The 22,061-nt window shown below is 39.4% G+C and overlaps 1 protein-coding gene across 1 annotated transcript in view; it reads right to left on the bottom strand.

Moving 5' to 3' along the window:
* The window catches only part of LOC109476662 (coiled-coil domain-containing protein R3HCC1L-like), a 25,302-nt gene extending 3,241 nt beyond the window's left edge, over positions 1-22,061 (bottom strand). The window contains 11 exon segments of the mRNA XM_019777663.1: positions 5,378-5,530; positions 10,931-11,026; positions 12,149-12,219; positions 12,781-12,862; positions 13,743-13,836; positions 15,911-16,420; positions 16,422-17,370; positions 17,980-18,150; positions 19,597-19,734; positions 21,582-21,694; positions 22,044-22,061. Of these exon segments, the coding sequence (XP_019633222.1) occupies positions 5,378-5,530; positions 10,931-11,026; positions 12,149-12,219; positions 12,781-12,862; positions 13,743-13,836; positions 15,911-16,420; positions 16,422-17,370; positions 17,980-18,150; positions 19,597-19,734; positions 21,582-21,694; positions 22,044-22,061 (2,395 nt within the window).

The raw sequence follows: 22,061 nt of genomic DNA, 5'->3' as shown, positions 1-22,061 counted from the left end.
TCTCTTTTGCACTGAATTTTTTTTTCCACCAAAAAAATTGGTGGAAACAAATTCAGTGCAAAAGAGAAACCCCAATAAAAAAGCCTAAAAACACACTAAAAATACCCCCCAAACCCAAACCTCTGCTTGGAGAGTACTAATCAATCTCTCGTGAAATACACACCGGGAAACCTATGTGAGGCGGGCGGGCCAGAGCTCTTGCGGCCCCGACCACGAATCAGACTGGATACCAGGCTACTTCTTTGCAATGGTCTTAGGAGGTCAATTCCTTGGTCTCTGTTACTGAATTTGTTACCATATTGTTAACTTAGTATTTTGGCAGGCTGACAGTAAAGAGCTAACNAAACCTCTGCTTGGAGAGTACTAATCAATCTCTCGTGAAAATACACACCGGGAAACCTATGTGAGGCGGGCGGGCCAGAGCTCTTGCGGCCCCGACCACGAATCAGACTGGATACCAGGCTACTTCTTTGCAATGGTCTTAGGAGGTCAATTCCTTGGTCTCTGTTACTGAATTTGTTACCATATTGTTAACTTAGTATTTTGGCAGGCTGACAGTAAAGAGCTAACGTTATAAGTTTATGTAACAAGTTTATGTTATACTAGTATATCTAAGAGCATGGCACCCAGGATTGTAACTTAGGCCACACCGATTTAATTTTATGGATGACATCCGCGCGCGCATTGATTTTCGCCCGATCTAAAAAAAAAAAAAAAAAGATCACGTATTCCGAGGCTCTGGCCTGGCTTTAGGCCTGGGTAGTGCATGGTGGTGATAACTCTGGTTGACGGCAGCCAGGCTACCGAAGCTCCAAGACTCAAGAACTCAGTACATACGTACAGCAGTGTCGATTCATATATTCCGCAAAAATCCAGCATGTGTCGGCCTGTCGTATACGTCGCTATGTAATGCGCCAAATTCACAATACCAGGTTTGTATTCCTGTGGTTTTGTAGCATTTTTATTTTTGGCCGGATTTTTATTTTTTTCGCCCGCTCGCACTAGTTTGGGGGTCTTCAGAGGATGTCATCCATAAAATTAAATCGGTGTGGCCTTAGTAACTGTGTCCGAGAACTATTTTTATTGCACAAGTCAAGTTGTCAGTTGTAGTATTGCTTTCTTGTTTATCTCCACAGCAAATTTTGATAAACGTCTATGGATTTGTTTTCTTATTAGGCCATGTTGATTTGATTATATGGATGACATCCGCGCGCGCATGAATTTTCATCTAATTCCAAAAAAAAACATTCAACCATACTGTAAATCATACCAAGGAGCTTCCATCAGAATGTCCTTGATCATACAAAGTAGCTGCAAAATGTCGTAAAGTGAAAAAAAATATTGGAAAACGATACTTATGACGCAGAATACCAAAATCCATTCCAAGGGACAAGGAGACAATTATTCACCATGCCAATAAAATTGTACTTTGTGTGTTAAGTCATTTGTTAAACCTTCATGACCGCCTAGATTTCATAATGAAGGCAATTTTTTTTGTTGCCAAACCTTTTTTTATTCGCACGCTCGCATCAGTTTTGGGGTTCCCAGAGGATGTCATCCATATAATCAAATCAACATGGTCTTATTAATGTCAAAGCAGGACATGTTTAAACACTTGATGTCATGCAAGAACGAATGTATAGCAGACAAACTATGTAATAAATCATGTTTCCAAATGTTTCAAAAAGAGAGAAGAAAGGGCAACTAACAGTAGATGATAGGTAGTATATAGTATTGTTATAATGTATAAATTCCTAGCAATTAGCATTAGAATATAGCGTCCCAGTACGCAATACTCATGTTTTGCATACTGCATGTCCTCTTGTGCATTTAGCCCATCTGGGCAAGAACATGCAATAAAGATTCATATCATATCATTAAAGCTTCTTAAACTGTATGTTGTTGTTTTTCATTTCAGGCACAGAGATTCCGCTGAACTGAGGATGCAGTCGCCTACAGTTGGGAATGTCGGATATGATGGCTACAACTCACAGCCTGAAGACCTCACCGTGGAGACTTCAGAACCCCCCTCCTCCATCACCACCTTCCCCCCTGACCCTGTCTCCTTCCACTCTACGTTTCCAGATGTCTACCTTCCACCCAGCATCCCTAATCAGACCACAGCCTCCTCTTTTGTACCTTTCTCTTTCCTGGACAGTCATGTTGATGTAGAGGTACCGGCAACGTTAACCCTCGGCACAACTCACTCAAGTAATGACCTCCTAACAACGCAACCTCCATCAGCAAGCATCATATCATTGGCAAATAACACCCACATACAGAGTATTCCTAGTCCGTACACCAGTTCATATGACCACCCAGTCCCTAAACAGCCTGTGTCTGTGAGCAAATCTTTCTCTCACACAGCAGGCATTAACACACACACAACTCCGTCAGTCACAGTTAATAACAACTCCGGCTTTGTGAGTCCACCAAAGCCAACTGCCAGTTGCATGTCAACACTGCAGCCCTCCCACCTTTTATCCATGGGTTCAGGACAGGTATGAAATCATGCTTCACAATGTTTAGATTCATCAGGTTATCACGATATGATATTATTTTATTGCTTTAGATCAGTTTTTATGATTCAGCTGTATTTGTATGTACAGAAAACAGACTTTAAGCTTGTATATGGCCCAGGAAAAAAAAAAGGTGGGTTTCCTGTTTCAGTCCTGAGTCGGTAGGTAGGGGTTTTCTTTTTTCTTTTTTTTCTTAAACTTCAGTGATATCTATAAGCATGTAGGGGTCCAACTTATACAGTTTAACATATAAAATCTTGCATGATGACACTTTTATTTTCATTGTCAATGTTAGAAAACCAATTGTGCAATGTTTTCAGTATCACTCAGGTGTCAGATCCTGGAACTATAAAAGGTTGATCACCTTGAAAAATTTAAATTTATGTCCCTTGCAGGGGTCCACCCCCAAAAACAGCCTAGGGTCGGTCAACAAACAGGAAACGTAACATTTTTTTTCTAGCCCTAAGGCCATGCCAATTTAATTTGTTGCTTCTCGGATCGCTCTGTCCATTTTTTTTCTGATTTGCAAAGAAAAAAAAAATTTGTTGGTTCTAAATTAACTGCAAAATGCACAATGAAAGATATATTTTGGCCCCAATGGTTGAAGAAAGACCTTTTCTTCATAGTTCGTAAAGTTTTTAATGTAACAATGCAATTTAGTTTAATTAAAAGTTCAAAATCTATTGTTTTAATTATAAACCAGCCTGGTATGTTTACTCCATGGCCTGTTTTTTTTTTTTTTGTTATTTCGCCCTGTCGCTTCATATTTTTTTCTGAAAAAATCCGAGAAACAACAAATTAAATTGGTGTGGCCTAATCAATCAACTCAAGTTCAATAGTCTTGACAGTCTCATGGCCGTTTGTCTTCCTGCTACAGAAATCAGCAGTTCCCATTTCTGGTGCTGGAGACGGAGTTACAGCAACTCTACTCATCAACGGTGTGCCCACTCGCATGCTGCTACTGGACACTAAGAACAAGGCAGACCAGTCAGAAAAGGGAGGCCAGAAAGGTACAGTCAATTCAGTCTTGCCAAATGGATGTCAGTGTTTGTTTACATTATTCACTTCAGCACTAAGGACTGGAAAGGTCCTTCAGCACTAAGGACAGGACCAATTGATACCAGGCATCCATTCTACTTTTAAGCTCCGGGTTGCTCCTCTGATCACTTTTCAGAATAGTTTGGCATCCATTAACGCTATACAGGGCTGGAAATACTGGGTGCATGTGCACCTTAGTGCACCCAAATTTGGAGCTGTGCACCCAATTTTTTTCTGTGGGTGCACCAGTGCACCCAATTATTTTCATTAGTTTACGTTAAGCTAGAAAATTGGGTGCACAAAAATATTTTAGATGCACCATATAAGATAAAATAAATAGTGTTTCATTTATCAAGAAAAGTATAATATATAATACTTGAGAAATGAAACATAATTAGTTTTTGCTGACATTCTATTTATTTTATCTTATATGGTGCACCTAAAATATATTTTGTGCACCCAATTTTGTAGGTTGGGTACACCAGTGCACCTATTCCCCAAAATGAATTTCGAGCCCTGCTATAATAATAGATATAAAAGGTAAAAATTCACCTCAAATATAATATGGGCAAGAGTTTTGATTGGCTAAGGCATTTGGTAATTTGATTGCACCCTGTTGCACTATCTATGAGTATGAGAAATATTCCATCCCAAAATATGCAGTCTGACATATTAGACTAATTTTTTGCTAGTCTAAGACTATTCTGGGTAAAAGCAGTACTAGACAAGACTAGAGCTAGTCTAAGAACAGGATTGGATACCACTAATATGACATACACAAAAGTTGGTAAAATACACACATTATGTTAGAAGTATCAAATTAAAAAAGTAAATATAAGTTGGGTTTTAATCATGATGGCTGAGAAATGGAGTTTGTACGGCCTTCCAAAAGTTTTGGAGACGCTGCAGCAAGCTTCCCAATCGCCCACCTCAGGCATATCTTTTTGCATCTCTATATCTTATTTCTGCATTTCTGTGCTTTTCCTGGAGCTGACATCAGAATGATTGTGCCGACTTTTCCTAGACGGGGCATTGAAATCTCGAGTGTAACAGAACTGTGTATATTGTAAACTGCCTTGAATTGCTCCCTTGTATCTCTTGGTCAACCTGTCTTTGGACAATTGGCCATATATGAAAAGCATTCGACTTAGAATTAGAGTGAGTGAGCTACAATTAGCAATGAATTAAAATATACCTTGCTAGAGTTGCTATGTATGATGGAAAAAGGCATGCTAGGAATCAAAGTGTGTTTTTTTCTGCATACAGCTTGCACTACTACACTCTTGCCTTTGTTCCACTAAGTTTTGAGTGAGATCTATTCTTTTGTTAGTCATTATTTAATCATTTAATTGAAAGGAATCATATTTTGCTGAGTGTATATTGATTCATTTGTTATTCATATTTTTTGCTATAAATTTATGTCAGTTCAAATATTTGTTTACTGTTTTGGTACTTCAATTTTGTATTGATTGGAAAGTACATCGATTATTACTTTCATTTCATACATATTCTATTATTTGACCTCCAATTCACTTTTTTTTCCTATGATTGATTCTGTTTCAAGTTTGTCATAATTTCAGTATGATTTGTATGTTTTATTTATCATTATTTGCTAAAAGTAATTTATTATTATAATAAATAATTGTTATTTCATTTTATGGACTTATTTCATTTCATTTTGCTGGACTCCAGGAAGAGTTTAGTATGGAGTTAACTTCCAATCTAATGAAGATCTCAATAAACAAACTCAGGTAACATTTAGTCAGTTCCACCTCAGCAAAGCTCTGAGCCAAATACAATGTATATTTTCCCTGTTGAACCTTCTGCAGTCAGCTTGACTGCAGCACAACTCCACATGACTGCAGTGAGGCAGACTACAGGCTGGGATCCAGAAGAAGAGCCCCTGTATGTGAATGGTAAGCAGTACCACCGCATCATGAAACGCAGGGAGATGAGAGCCAAGCTGGAAGCGTCTGGGAAGATCCCCAAGATGAGGAAGGTACTAGTAATTAATAAGCATCATGAATTCATGTTGCACTTACGCAAGTTAAAGAACTGTTACGTATATGTATGGAGCCTCACCTACATGTTTCCCGTTCAGGCCACGTCAATTTAATTTGTGGTTTCTCGGATTTGCCTATTTTTTCCTGGTTTGCAAAAAAAAAGATTTTAGGTTCTGAATCAAGTCCAAAATGCTCAATGAAAGACATATTTTTGCCCCAACGGTTGAAGAAACTCCTTTTCTTTCTAGTTGTTAAAGTTTTTCAATGTAACAATGCCACTTTGTTTAATTAAAAGTTCAAAATCATTTTAATTATAAACCAGCCTGGTATGTTGACTTCAACTTCATGGCTCATATCGTAACTTTTCTGGGTATCCTGGAGTGCCTTGGCCTGTTTTTTTGTTTTTTTTCCCCCGTCGCTTTATATTTTTTCTGAAAAAATCCAAGAAACAACAAGTTACATTGGTGTGGCCTTACTGAAAAAAAAGTTTCAGTAGGCAGGGATTATCTTTTTTCCTTCTTTCTTTTAGTAATCTCTAGTGACCCAACTAATAACTTAAAAAATACAGTGTAACAAATTTTCTTGAGGACACTTATATTCAATATTATAATATAATAGTCAATGTTGGAAAACCTATTGAACACATTTCATCACCATGCAAGGTGTCCAATAATTATAGCCACTAAAAGGTTGATCAGCTTGGAAATTTATGTCCCTTGCAGGGGTCAATCCAAAAAAATGCTAGGGTTGGCAGTATTTTCTAGGATCAGTCTGGAAACACAACATTTTTTCTAGGCCTTATAGGCTTGTGCCTGTTAGCAGGTTCATCAGACCTGTCTTTCAGAATTTGCTCCGGTGCAAGTTTGCTTCATCCACTGTTACAACCTGTAGAAATATCCAATAAAGAACTGGAAAGGGAACAAATTCAACAAAACCAGAATCCAGGAAGTTTTTCTTCATTTTTTGTAATTAATAGGTTTGGCCACACCAAGTAAATTTTATGGATGACGTCCGCGCGCGCATTGATTTTGGCCTGTTCCTAGAAAAAAAAACAAGAAATTCCGCTTCCTGTAACTATGACCAAATAGTTACGACAGTGCCGCAAATAGGTTTGTACGGACCAAAGCTTATAAAGCATCAAGCAAGACTTCCATTAGGAATTCAGTTTGGTACATGCTGTCACATTTGAAGAAAATTGCTGACCGCTCCATCTATCTCCCCAAAAAGCACAGGACGACAACTGCTGTTCCACCTGATTTATTGCTGTTTTGATGATAAATAAAAGACTTCTTGCTTGTTACACTGTGTCACCTCATTCAATTTGTGTCCTAACATTTGTCGTCTCTCAGTATATTTCTAATCTAGGCATCTTGTTTTTAGGGCCCTTCTTGTTTTTTTTTTTGCCCTCTCGCATTAGATTTAGGGTCTCCAAAGGACGTCATCCATAAAATTTACTTGATGTGGCCTTACTATCTACGTCGCTTTAGTAGGTTAATAGTGTAAGCAAATATTGAATGCTATTAAAGTTACTACATGTACATGTACTTTTGGTTGTGTACCTATTATTTTTGGCGGGTGCAACTATATTTCTTCTACGTATTTTTTTTTTCATCTGCACCAGTGCAAGTTGGCCCCAGGCCTGTAGACTCATTCCAGTCAAATGCAAAATAATTGTCAGTGTGACCTGGATATTTTGTCTATGTTCAGATGTCTATGTCATACCAGTGTGATACATGTATTTTTTGCAGAAGTACCTCTACGAGTCGCGTCACAAACATGCCATGGCCAGAGCTCGAGGGAATGGAGGAAAGTTTAGCAAGGAGAACTGAACGCTGCTCAAAATAATTCTTAGAACGAATAACAAAGTTCTGTTCTGTGCACCACTAGCAAGGGACTAAGGTAGCAACTTCATGTTATGATTAAGACAAACTTGTGAGAAAAATGTTAACACAGAGAGAAGTTTGGATGCTTAAAATGACATTTAGAGAATAGGCCACATCAATTTAATTTGTTGTTTCTCGGATTTTTTAAGAAAAAAAAAGAAGCGACAAGGCGAAATAATAAAAAAAGAGGCCAAGGCACCCCATGATAGCTGGAAATGTTACAATATGAGCCATAGAGTGAACATACCAGGCTGGTTTATAATTAATAAATAGATTTTGAACTTTTAATGAAACAAAATTGCATTGTTACATCGAAAAACTATGAAGAAAAGGACTTTCTTCAACCGTTAGGGCCAAAATATGTCTTTCATTGAGCATTTTGCAGTTGATGTAGAACCAAATGTTTTTTTTTTTGCAAATCAGAAAAAAATGGACATGGCGAATCTGAGAAACAACAAATTAAATTGGTGTGGCCTTATTAGTGCATGTAGTATGGTGGTTGGTATACAGTTCAATAATAGATTCTGTATTCAAGTTTGACAGTTAATCTTCAATGCTTGCTGTGAGGACAGTTAACATGATTGTATATTAGCCTTTTTCTTACTGCCTAACCTTGTAAACAATAAAGATTTTGCAGCAGGGAGGTTAGAAGTTTGATAATTTATCTCATGAACATTTTGTGACCAGGCAATGTGCCCATGTAGTCATGGACCACATTAAAAGCATTTATAAGCAAATTTTAAAGAACTTCATTTGATTAAAATTGATATTTTAATTATGCGTGAATTTCAGTTGCATTTAATCCACATCGATACACCTCATCATACGGACATTTGTACACCTGGGGTATTATACACTATACATGTACTGTACTATTCCATCCAAATGATCTGATGGAACAATATAGCATAGGGATAAGTATGTACTCAAGGTACATTGTATATGGCTGAGGGTTAAGGTCAGATTACTATCAGCCAATGCTACACTATATTTAATTTAGCAATGTTGTTTATTTATTCTTGTTGTTTCTTTATACTTGCACAAAATCACTCTGATTTCATTCAGGCTCACTGTAAAAATTGGTGGTCTTTGCTGACAACATATTTCCTCAATGACACTTGTAATCTTGGCAAACATTTTATTCCACAGTTTTACCCCCTCTCAAATATGCAATTCTTGACACAACAGTTACTGTAACATATACAAAATTTTAAGAAACAGTTAAATGGAATAGCTTGAAAGTTGCACTTGCATACACTGTGTACAAACCACACACAAGTGAGGTTTTCAAAAGGTGCAGTAAAAACAAATAATCGTGGACGTTTTCCTTATTCAGAAAAATATCTATGCAACTTGAAAATGTTCAGTAACACAATTGATCTTCTGCTAATGGCAAAAAAAAGTTCTTAATCTTTAACACCTGCAAAAAGTTTGGGAAAAATTTCCGATGACATGAAAACAAAACTTACATTTACAACATACATTGTTGGGATAGCTAGAAATCACACATTTCTTATTGTCACAAACTTTAAGACCTTAGGTATACCTTAGGTATTTAGTATTTTGACCTTTTGTTACCTTCACCGTGAAGGTTATGTTTTTGAGACTGTTTGTTTGGGAATAGCATAACTTGAGAAATCTTTGGATCATGGTAATGATAGGTCAAGGTAATTATGAGACCTCAGAATGATTAAATCTTGGGCCCCCAGCGGCTTGTTACCATAGCGGAACTTCCAGATCTTATGTTTTGAACATGCTACTTAGTATATCAAGATTTTTTAGTAATACATGTAGCTTGGGAAAAGGCTACATTGTACATATAACATATTAAGTTTTGCCCCCTATCAGCTTGTTCTACAAGAGCAGGCCTGGGTTGTTTAAAAAACCTATGGTGCTATCTTCCTTCCCATGCACTTTCTCTCTGTTCTATCTCCAGTCTTTTCCGTTCTGTGAAAAAGAGATGAAGCTTAGTTTCATCACAATCATTATCAAACATCAGAAGTATTGCCAATCATGGCATCTCAAACTACAGATGGCATCTCAAACTACAGATGGCATCTCAAACTAGAGACGGATACAAATAACTGCTTGCTACAATTCCATCTTAACAGAGACTCTAATAAAAGTCAAAATTAAACACACCAAAAATAAATTCACTCCTTTAAATTTGAGATTGAAGTTACAAATATAGAAGCTAGAATACTACAAGATAAACAAATAAAAATAAAGATAATGACCTTTGGCCTCTTTAAGTTTGCGCCTCTCTTCGTCACGTTTTTCCTTGGGTATGCTGGCCCTGACACCCAGGGCTCCGCTGACCAGTCGACGGGCAACCATAGCGGAGGCCTCGGGACGTGGCTTGAAGGGTTGGAGGAACTCTGTAAATAATCATTATACATTATTAATGTAGGAAATTGGGGTACATATTGTAACCGTGGTGGTCTCCACGTTCTATGTGGAGGCTGCACAAGGGTACACAGTCACACAGGACGCAGGCATGCATATGGCTGGTACACACACACACAGGAGAGGTCAGTGATTTTGCTTACCGGTACGCGGTATGATGAACGATGCGCAATGTATATTTTTGAGCATGTAAACAAGTAGCCTCCATAGCATGCCAAAAACTGGGGTTTTGGGAGTCTTCACGGTTTTTTGGTTCTTTTATGTGCTGTTTTCTGATTGCATATTATAGACAACATAGCCGGCCTGGTTGAATTACCCCCATTTTTCAGAAAACAGCCGAAGACCACCACACCCCCAGTTCTATAAGCCTGCTACGAAGGCTAGTAAACAAGCCCACCACCGCATGTGATGCACCTTGGATGTGCCACAGGAAAACCAATATGTAGGGCAGTGGTGGCGGGCTTGTTTGCACGCAAAAAAATTACACTTTTGGGCCTGTACAAATCAGCCCATTATTGAACAAGAATTCGGAGATCTCAAACCTCCATGAAATATATGAGTTTTTGTAAATGTTTTTACACAGTTCACTACACTACAGTACAGAACAAAATAACACAGGTTTTTGTCCTAAAATAGGTCAGGCTGTCAACTCAGTACATGTAGTCTATTCCAGAGGGAGAACATCAATCAAACCGGGTAGGCGCGCTGCCTGACCACACGTGTTTTGTGCTAGAAGTCTTTGACAGCTGGTGTTTTGTTGCATAACCGGCACATCTGTTTTCCCTCAAAATACAAAAGTTCTGCTGCAGTACCAAGGTCAGCCACCATATTTGACCTTGACCTTCAGCTTCCTAAGACCTACCAGCATACCAAATATCATCACAATCCATAAAGGCATTCTGAAGTTATGCTGACTACAAATGTGCGGAAACACACACACACACAGACACACACAGACACACATATATACACACACACACAGACGCGTCAAAAACATTACCTCCATTTTTCATGGAGGTAATTAGGTACCTACATTCATGTTTTCTGTATATAATTATGTACAAGTCCAACATTACATTACCTGCACAATTCTTGGCCTTTTTCTTAGACTGTTCAGTTGCCTCAGACATGGGCTTAACTCTTAGTAGTGGGTTTGTTATTTGTAAAGCTCTTCTTGCTGAAAAAGAACATTAGAACATGTCAGAATACTACATTACACTGTTACGATGTATCCGAGACTGTTTACAATAAAATTAATGTAGAGTTTGTAGTTACTAAAATGATGATTTCAGCAAGTTGCATGAAGTTTCATCCACCTTAATTCTAACATAAAGGGCAGTGTAACACAATTAGTTCTTTTCATTATAGAATCCTCATAGTGGTAGTATATATTATATAGACTAGGCCAGACTGATGTGACCGTGCACCCATAAATTCAAGTTCAAAATTCATTGTTTAAATTTTGAACCAGCCTGGTGTGTTGACTTCATGGCTCCTATCGTACCATTTTGGGCCATAATACAATGTAGGATGCCTAGGCCTGTTTTTTATTTTATTTTCGCCCGCCCGCTCCATTATTTTTCTAGAAAAATCCGTTAACCAAGAAATTAAATTGGTGTGGCCTGAGTCCGCAATACTACAAAGTTGTTTCAATTTCAAACAAAGTAAATTTAAACACTCCAAAAACCACATTTTTCCTCATACCACAAAATATGTCCATGTGGAAGCTTCTGCACTCACAGTACATGTTGAAAGTCAGGCATCTTTTTTTCTGCCCTCTCATATGAATTTCTATGTATGTATGAAGTCTGAAGATGACATCAATAAAAATCTCATATCAATTTCTATGTATGTATGAAGTATGAAGATGACATCATCAATAAAAATCCAGCCCTACTACAACAGAAAACACTATCATGAAAGTTCATCTGTGTTGGTAGTTACATGTTTAAAGTTAAAACTTTTGTTCCAACACAAAAAATTCTCTCACCTAGAGCTTTCGACCAGTCTCTCTGGTCTTCCTCAGTAGACAAGACTATTTCTAGTGAGGGGTGAAGGAAGCCATATACATCAGGGCCCATTACCCTACATTGAACCGTGACGGGGGCCGACATCGTCTAACAGATGCCTTTGACCCAGTGTTGACGTCACACTTCAAAGAAGCCACGTGACAAGCTTCACTGGGTCAGTCTACTGAGGAAGACCAGAGTGACTGGTCGAAAGCTCTAGATGAGAGAATTTTTTCTGTTGGACCAAAAGTTTTAACTTTAAACAACAGAAAACAGTTGAAGTGACATACCCACTGCACATGTGGAAAACACTGCCAACGCATGAGTGTCGTCCACCCACTTTATGTTGAAGCCCTGAGATCTAAACGTGGTCAGTCAAAGGTAAATATGTGAGGAACCAAAAATATACATGGATTGTAAATGTTGTATGTCCAAAAATGTATCATTATGTTGCATATAATGGAAAACTGAGACTCAGGCATAAGGCCACAGCAAGTCAATTTTATGGATGACATCCTCCGCAGACTCCAAATCTAATGCGAGCGGGTGAAAAAAACAAGGTTCCTACATTTTTAACTTTTGACTCAATCATAATTATTGTACAAATGGTTTTGATTCAGTGGGAACATCACATATACACAGCCAGCATCACATATCCCTGCATCAAAGTAAGAAATAAAACATTAAATCAGAGTCTTTTCTTGTCTCCTCTCTTCATAGTTATCGGCCATCCACCTTCCGGGATAGCAACAGACATCTTTGCCCATTTTCAGCAATTATAAATGTTGTTGACCAATGTCAGAAGGCAAACATTTTTTTTCCAAAATCAGGCAAAAATTAATGCGTGCGCTAATGTCATCCATAAAAATTACTTGCTGTGGCATAAATAATTTGTGAAATAATTCAAAGCTGTGTGACTTACTGGAATTCTGCCAGGGCGGAGACAAGATCTGGTGTCTTGAATTCAGATGGAAAGTCAGATAGTTCCACAATATGTTCATATCCTGCAGACAAAAAAATATGACTTGTAAAAACTTAATATATTCTATCATTTTATAATTTGTAACGTCACAGTACAAACCTAGTACAAGAGTGAGCTTGATAATATGAAGTGGAACACTGCTTGTGTGTCAGCCTTTGGTTACTGGTATCTTATAATTTTTAAAATCCAGTCAAGAGTTACAATAATTTTATCAAACATGCGAGGCTGGCTGACTTCTCTTCAAGAACACCCCGCAGCTCTACTGTAGGGCACACATGCTAGTTCCAACAAGTCTTGTAAAATCATCCTCTTTTGCATCTTCGTTTATACCACGTGTTACAACGATTTGGAACAAGCTTGATGCAGATACTAGAGGGTTAGGAATTAGGGATTCAATCCTAACTGATGTGGTTGCCTTTAAGAGGAAACTCTCCTCATTTATGTATAACAGATTTTGCCAAACCTACAGTTTAGAGCAACCCTGTACGTGGCAGTTATCTTGTGGTTGCGCTACTTGTCTGGCCACAAGACCGCGCTAATAATATAACTGTGATATCACTGCTGGCTATATAACTGTCGTTATTTGTTGTCTCGAATCAATAACTCTCACTCACTCACTCACTGTCCGGTTTATTGTCTGTTGTTCCCCGTCTTCCGAGGGTTAGACGTTCTCACAATGTTAATAACTAAAGTTGACTTGCCTTGTAGTTCTAAGTTTATTCATTTGTTTCTCGAATTGTATTATGCGATTTGATTACTTTTTGTATTGTTTTGTCATTTTATTGGTATGGGGCTTTGAAAAGGTATTTCATGTCAGAAACACCTGTTTCGCCATGCCATCCACAGTGCATATTGTATGTGGTAAAACTTAATAAATAAATATATAAATTTCTAAATCTGACCTTCCTCCAGCTGGACTTCCTTGGGTTTCCAGTTCCAGTAGTCATGTTTAGGTTTCTGTGTTGTCACCTTAACTGTCTTAACACCCGCCAGTAACTGTAACGTAAGACAAGTTTCAAACATCCTGGATTAAACAGAAGTTGAACTTAACTGTCTTCACTGTGCACTGATTGGATCAGGCTTGGATAGACTGGACACCAGGTGCAGGCTACCACTAAGAATTAAGGTTTCCACCAAATTGAACACTTTCTAGTTTGACATGTTTTTTCTGCCAATTTTAGCAAATGGATTTAATTTCTCCTTTGAGCTGAAATGACCTGGTGGGCAACCTAAGGCAAAGATTAGGTTGCCCATCAGAATTTTAGGTTGTCACACTTATAAGTTACTACTTTCCTCAAATTAAGTAATGTTACATACATAAGCCTTCGACAACATTTCTAACAGCCTTTAGTTAACTGATACTACATAGTAATAGCCATTAATACCTAAAATTAAAAAGCATCTGCCGGATACAGTGGTGCAAGCCAAGTGGACATGATTTGGGGGGGGGGGCATTCTTAAAATTCAGGTAGCACACTGGGCTACCTATATATAGCTAGGTTCAAAAGTAGGTTGCCCCAAGTAAAATTTGGTTGCCCGGGGCAACTGGGCAACCAGGTGTTTTGCACGCTGCATACATTTTGTATGCCCAAATAACTTTAATCACAACTTTGGCTTACACCCTTTCAAAATTATTTACTTGGGAATTTTCAATTATAACTAGAGTTCCACGATCTCATACCTTCGCCAAATGATGTTAGCTTTTATGATTAAGAAATTATATATTAATCCCCCTAATTATGCAAATAGGATCCTCAATTGCATGAATTATATCTGTTGATCATACTCTCCACCAAAAGACAGTCTTAACAAAGAATGCCATGATGACATTTTCTCATAAATTATGCAAATGAGGTCCTTATTTGAATAAGTTATGTTTAATTATGTTCACCTTAACTTAACTTTCAAACACCCCAAGTATAAAATTCCAGGCAGTTACCACTTTGCAATTATAATATTTTCTCATTAATTATGCAAATTGAGTCTTCATTTGCATAATCGATATCTACCTGTGTTTCTCTCATTCTTATTAACATATGTCACAAGCTTGAACTTCCTATTATGGAATGTAGCTGATAAATAGAATTTCCTCATTAATTATGCAAATTACATCCATATTTGCAAAATTGTAATATCATTATGTCAAGCATCACTCAAGCTACCTACATACCAAAAATCACAATGATCCATCAATCGGTTCTTGAGTTATCCCCCTTTAAACATTTGTCCATTAAACCCACCTGCAGTTCTAGAGCAAGCAACTAGGGGGCTCAAACTCATGTCACTTTATCCCCAGCACAAGAGCTATCTACCATCCAAATTTCGTCACGCTAGCCTGTCTGGATCATGAGATATCAAAACCGGAAGTTCTGCTGCAGTACCATGACAAGCCGCCAGGTGGCCCAAAATCTAATCATTTTGAGGTCTCATCAAGACCTACCCACCTACCAAGTATCAAGACAATTCATCAAGACCTTCTCAAGTTATCGTGTTGACAGACACACACACACATACACGAACGCCCCTGAAAACATAACCTTCTTGGCGAAGGTAATTATATCTGATTCAGTCTAAGAATGTATATTTTGGGCTCCAGTGCCCTGGTATTGGAGGAGTCAATTCTTGAAGGGGGAGGAACATTTTTAGTATGGAATGTTCCACTTTTGCACAGGGGTGACTTTGGATCAGTCCATTCTTGCATGGGGAGGGAGAGGTTGGCCTTTCCTAGTTTGCCTTACTTTTTATGGCTTCACCACTATGCGGTGAAGACATATTGTTTTTCCTCATGCTTCTTCTCCTCCTTCTTCTTCCATTTCTTTAAACTGATTCAACTCCTTCATTTTTGGGCCAAATAACACGAAGTTTGACATGAAGGTAGAGTGGGCAAATATCCCCAAGTAGCTATCCAACTGTTGTCACTTCAAACTATAGTTATATCAATGTAAAGAATTTTCCCTTGTATTTCTCCTTCTTTCCCTGCCATGTCGTAAAATGTGGTGAAGCCATCCGCTACATTTGCTCCAAAGTAAATGTCTGCCTTTCTAGTTGTCTTATTTTGTTTAACCCTTACCTCTTTCATCTGATCAGGATTGAGACATTCCCCATCATCATCAAACATGGCATCCCAGCTGTCTTCATCTGTTTCCATGGCAACAGCCACGCCCTTCTGTCCATCCTCACAGCTGGCCTCCTGCTCTCCTGTCATGACATCATCATCTTCAGGATCCATTGCTGCATCCCAGAATTCCTCACTGTTATCCTCATCATCATTTTCATGATACCTGGGGCTTTTCTGAGCAAGGCTGTTTTCTGGTGGTGTTAGTTCTGGAGGTGTATTTTCTTCAGTATAGTCAGAATTTTGTTTGTCTGTGAGACCAGTGTATTCCCCTGCTCTTGAGCTTGAAGCTATTTCTTCTGGGTAAGGAGTTTCACTACCAGGCGTCATATCTTCACCGTCAGTAACATTTCTGGTGTCAGCAGGAACATGTTTAATATTTGGAGTTTTGTCTCCAGCCAGCTGTGTGGATGTAGCTGGTGGTGCCAGGTTTGCTTCCACCTCTGTCTCTATTCCTTTTGTTACTAGTTAGACCACTGTCAATATCAATGCCATTAAATGTTTGCTCAGGTGCGTGGGACTGATCACCTTGGTACTCTTTGCTGGACAGATTTTTAGTCTCTGTGAGTCGATCCTTTAGAACTACTTCATTACACAATTCTGTCTTTCCTGAATCATCCTCAAAAGACATTCTGACATCTGTAGACACAGAGGTAGCCTTTCTTTGCATGTCAAAGCTAGAGAAACTCTGTCCTTCATTATTTGGGACTTTGGGTGAGGAAGTACCTTCAGCAGATTTAGAACCAGTGGAACCGATAACATTCTCTTGTCTTAAAGTGTCGGAATCTTCAATGACTTGCCGTTCTTCAAGTGAGTACACATTTGAAACATCCTTTGTCTCATCTTTCCCTGGAGTTTCCTTGAATGCTACCATCTGCTCAGGGAGGTGCAAATGCTTTGAATTTTGCAGAGTTTCTGTTTCATCACAATAGGAAGCTGCTGCCACGGCACAGGGCTGTGTCAGTTCTTCTTCTGTTGACCTTGCAATCTCAGCTGTTTTCTTGACATTTTCTCTCTCTTTTCTACATACTTGTCTGTCATTCCTGTGTGAGTTAGGTTTTACATTAGCTAGTTCTTTTGTCTCCCTCTGCCTTAGTCCATCATCTATCTTCCCTCTGTCATTGCATTGTGTGTGCTCCTTAGCTGATCTGTGTTTCTTTGATCTCGTTGGCGTGCTTTCTCTGTGACTCTTCTGAAATTTTTCTCCTCTTTCATTTAAAGTTTCTCGCTCTTGTCTACCTTTACTTTGCTGTCTTGTCTTCTTGTCTTTTATTTCAGATGCTCCCCTTTCTTTTCCTGATTGGTTAGCGTCAGCAGAACCTGCCCCTGGTGGGTTGATGGTGTCCTCTTGTTTCTTCAGCCTGTTTCTCATGGGGCGGGGCACATACATCTGTACCTCTGGTCTCCTGGTTCGTCTGGACAAGTGAACAAACAAACGTAAAAAGTAATGAAGCCCTTTTCAGACAATATGAGTGACAGTCCCTATACTCAATTTACATGCCAAAACAAGACCATTGAAAAACATCAACATACTACCGTGACCTCTGACCTCACCAACCAAACAAGCGTGGCAAAGCCATCAGCACGTTGATGTTGGCCATAACACACCAGCTTCGCAGGCACGCGGCGCGGAGGCAACTAGCTATATCACACCAAACGACTTGTTACACTCAATCTTTGCACATTTGATTGAAGGAGTTGTTTAAAGCTTTCTAGTGATGATGCCCCAACTGTGCTTGGTGGCAACGAGTTCCAGTCTACGATAGTTCTGGGGAAATACAAGTTTTTGAATACCTCAATTCTTGGTTGATAACTCTGGTATTTGAAGGCATGACTGTTTCTTGTTCTTCTCTGGGCTGGTATCAGATACTTAGTGGTTGGTTAAATACCTAGAGACAAGCTAAGTTGACTCTGAACTGAACCAAGGGCAAACCAGGACCAAGAGACCGCGTCTAGCGAGATATTAGATGTTAAACAAGGACAACAACGACACCTTTATTAAGATAAACATGCTGACTGTTCACCTGTCTCTAGTCCGAGCAGGAGTCTCAGCCTGTGATGTTCCGGCTGAGGTTCTACTGGGCATGCTCTGTGTCCGGTCATCTTCGCAATCCAACTCTTGTGCCCTTTGACCCCTGCGCCAATCTTGTGCCATTTTCTTCTCTTTCGATGGCTCTAATTCCCCTGGCATCTTCCTGTCATCCATCGAAATATGGGAGGGATACTGGTCAGTGCATCATTAATGATATGATGTGATATGAATTTTTATTATTGCATGTTCTTGCCCAGATGGACTAAATGCACAAGAGGATGTCCAGTATGTAAAACATAAGTATTTCATACTGGTACGCTATATTCTAATGCAAAGTGCTAGGAATCTATACATTACAATCATGACAATAATGCTATAAACTACCTATCATCTACTGTTAGTTGCCCTTTCTTCTCTCTTTTTGAAACATTTGGAAACATAATTACATAGTTTGTCTACTGTACATTCGTTCTTGTATGACATCAAGTGTTTAAACATGTCCTACTTTGACATTTTCTTACATTCTTATCGAATAGTTCTTGGCTGTACAGTCAAGTAGAAAGTGTATCTCGTTTTCAACATATGATTACAGAATATAAATATAAATAATATAAATTTCCAAGCAATTGTTACCTAAAATTTGTCGTCGTGTGCATAATATGTATATTGGTCTTTTTCCTGTTTGTAGGTTTAAAGATGAAATAAAATTCAAATGTTGTTCATTCTTTTATAAGATTTCCTTACAATTCAGTTTGCATTCTAGTGCTTGAAATAATATATATTTGGTACATGATAATTTAGCTGGCTCTGACATGAAGTTAAACCACTCACTCACTCACTGTAAAGTGCAATTTCAGCAATTGAATCTGAGATGGGAGCTAACTTCAAAATCTTAAACAAGTGATGCCAAGAATATCCTGCAATGCTGTTATAGTTTGATAATTATGTACAAAAATACCTCCAAAAATAGTTTTGTGCACTGGTGCACCCACAGAAAAAATTGGTGCACAGCTCCAAATTTGGGTGCACCATGGAGGGACTGCACTAAGGTGCACATGCACCCAGTATTTTGAGCTCTGTGATGATGTAGAAGGATCTGTGCTAGGGCTGCGTACCTTTTTGTAACATCAGGTTCAGGTACAGAGGTTTAGGTCCAGGTATGGACCTGTACCTGTACCTGAAAATTCACGCGCGTCACATGTTCTACTGAAATTCTTTAATAATGACAGAAACATTAATAAAGTGTTGACAATTTGTCCTGTATCTTTCAAAGAACATCAAATATAACCATGGATAATGTAACTAGGTTTCCTATCTCACTTCTCACTAGTTCTCAGTCACCCTCTTAGTGACCCATACTCAACTTGGGACAAAACGTCATAAGTTGTTTAAATCTCTTAATTTTAACACTGGATGTTCATTTTCCTGGCAGACCTCCTTGTGTGTAGTGATCAAGTAATAATACATGTAACTATTAATTTTTTGTTCCGGTCCAAAAAAACAGTCCACCGATGTTTCGGTTTTATCGGACCGGACCGATACTATTTTTACGGTCCGTAGGTGGACCGGTACGCAGCTCTAATCTGTGCTGCCTGGCCTGGCTCCATACCTGATGGACAGGAAACAGACCACAGTCCTGCGCTCCTCCCCCTGCCCCACAGAGTAGCTGGCCAGCGAGGAGAAGTCATCAACTGTCTTGTGAATCAGGAAACGGTGGAAGTTGTTCACTGCTGGGAATACCAACACTCTGCAGTGGGAATGGGAATTATATAAGTACAAAACATGTATTAGACATCAGAGACAGATGGAATTATAAGTGCTCATCATGAAAAAATCATGACAATCCGTCAACCGGTTCTTAAATTATATCCACCTTCAGAGATTTTTTCAAGAAACTCTCCTGCAGTTCAAGAACAACCTGCTAGGGGGCCCAAACTCATGTCATTTCTTCCCTACCCCAAGAGCTATCTACCAACCAAAATTCGTGACCCTAGCATGTCTAGATTGCGAGATATCAAAACTGGAAGTTCTGCTGCAGTACCAACAAAAGCCGACAGGGGGCCCAAAATCTAATCATTTTTAGAACTCATCAAGACCTACCCACATACCAAGTTTCATGACAATCCATATTAAGCTTCTTGAGTTATGTTGTTCACAGACAAACAAACAAACAAACAGACAGACAAACGCTACTGAAAACATAACCTTCTTGGCGAAGGTAAAAATCACGTCCTCCGAGGTGCTGGCCTGGCTCTAGTCCTGGGTAGCCCATGGTAGTTAGCGACAATACAGAGCCGTAGCCTCCTTCGCAGTCTTGTTGGGCATCGGCGTTATTTTTTTCTGTGAGCGACGCGAGTAATATGCCGCCGCGAGGGACGATTAGCTGCCGAGGGAGTTTTTGCCGCGGAGAGAACTTCAAGGATTCGCGCTCCAACAAGACTGCTTCCAGTCGGCGACTAAAAAGGGCCTTGGATTAAGCCAGCATTTCAGAGACTCGCTATTAACATGTTCGCGCAGGGGCAATTCACATGTTTGTGCAGGGGCAATTCACATGTCCGCGCAAGGGTAATTCACAGATACGCATGGAGAAGGCTGACATGCGCTCGCCTTTGTCAACGTTTGGTTTTATTAGTAGCTTGCATTGTAGTTCGGACGGTCCCAACAGAGAAAGAGTGAACATTGGTAAATGTTGTGCATATTTAGCGTTCCATGCAAAGAAAAAAACCAAGACAAACTTTGCCGTACTTTCTATTACGCAACTTGCTGTGGAGGGGTGCGTAACCCTCCCATGACCAGTGAGATCAACCCGCCACCAAACAACATAGCGGCACTTTGTTTATCTGTCCACGTCCCCCAGCAATATCACAGTTTAGCGTGCGGGTTCCTGTGGTAGTGATCTGTTCAAAGTTGTTTTCGTTAAAATAAGCAGCAATGACTACGGGATTTTGTTGATCGAGTGGATAGGGCTCGGTTTTCGGGAATGGTTGGCATTCTACCGACGGGTTGGCGGCTAGGAAAGTTGCAACTTTTGGCTCGTCCAGCAACGGGGCGTGAACACCTCCCTGCACTGGTGGCGTTTATTGCGGGAAGTTCACACATCCATACCAATCGGTCCTAAGTGTTTTTTAATAGCCCTTTTTAGTCGCCGACTGGAAGCAGTCTTGTTGGAGCGCGAAACCTTCTTTCCGTGGCAAAAACTCCCTCGACAGCTTATCGTCCCTCGCGGCGGCATATTACTTGCGTCGCTCAAAGAAAAACGCTGACGCCCAACAAGACTGCGAAGGAGGCTAACAGAGCCGGTGGTAACTCTGGATGATTGGCACCAAGGCTGCCGAAGTTCCACAACTCAAGAACTCGGTAGATACATGCAGTGCCGATTCGTAAATTCCACAAAAAGCCAGCATGTGCCAGCTTGACATGTAGGATGTAGATGTACGTCGCCGGGAACTGCCACAAATTCACAATACCAGCTTTGTATTCCTGTGGTTTGGTAGCATTTTTATTTTTGGCCGGATGTTTTTTATTTGCCCGCGCGCACTAGTTTGGGAGTCTTCAGAGGATGTCATCCATAAAATTAAATCGTTGTGGCCTTACCTTGTTTCATCTCCAACCTCAAGAAATCTCTCCAAGTCCTCTGTAACAAGGTCAACGAACTGAGCGTCTTGTCCCGTCAGATATCGGTCTTCCAAGAACACAGCCAGCTTGATCTAAGTGTCCTGCCCATGTACTAGTTCCTTATTTCGCATTATAGCCATTTCATTGTTGGTAAAAAGCGCTGACAAAATGATATTCGATATTCGATATTCTGGCAACACGAAATGTGGGCTTGTGTCTACGTCACCAGAAAATGGGTAAATGGAATATTCTATTAGGAAGATACGGGGAGGTAGGATCTCAGGAAAAGAGTAAAATGTTACAGAAAAACTGCAGGCTGAGCAAAGTTTGCCTTCATTCAAATCTAATCAATTTTTTAAAAAGTTTCAAAAGATTTTTAGCTTCAAATGTTGGTCTTAAGACCCTAGATATGAACTTCATATTGAACACGATTATGGATACCCCCGGGCTATACCACAT

Source organism: Branchiostoma belcheri, unplaced genomic scaffold (genome assembly GCF_001625305.1).
Source record: "Branchiostoma belcheri isolate BF01 breed outbred unplaced genomic scaffold, Haploidv18h27 scaffold388, whole genome shotgun sequence".
Taxonomy (NCBI): Eukaryota; Metazoa; Chordata; class Leptocardii; order Amphioxiformes; family Branchiostomatidae; genus Branchiostoma; species Branchiostoma belcheri.
Note: the sequence above shows the minus strand (reverse complement) of the source record. Positions and strands in the feature narration are given on the sequence as shown.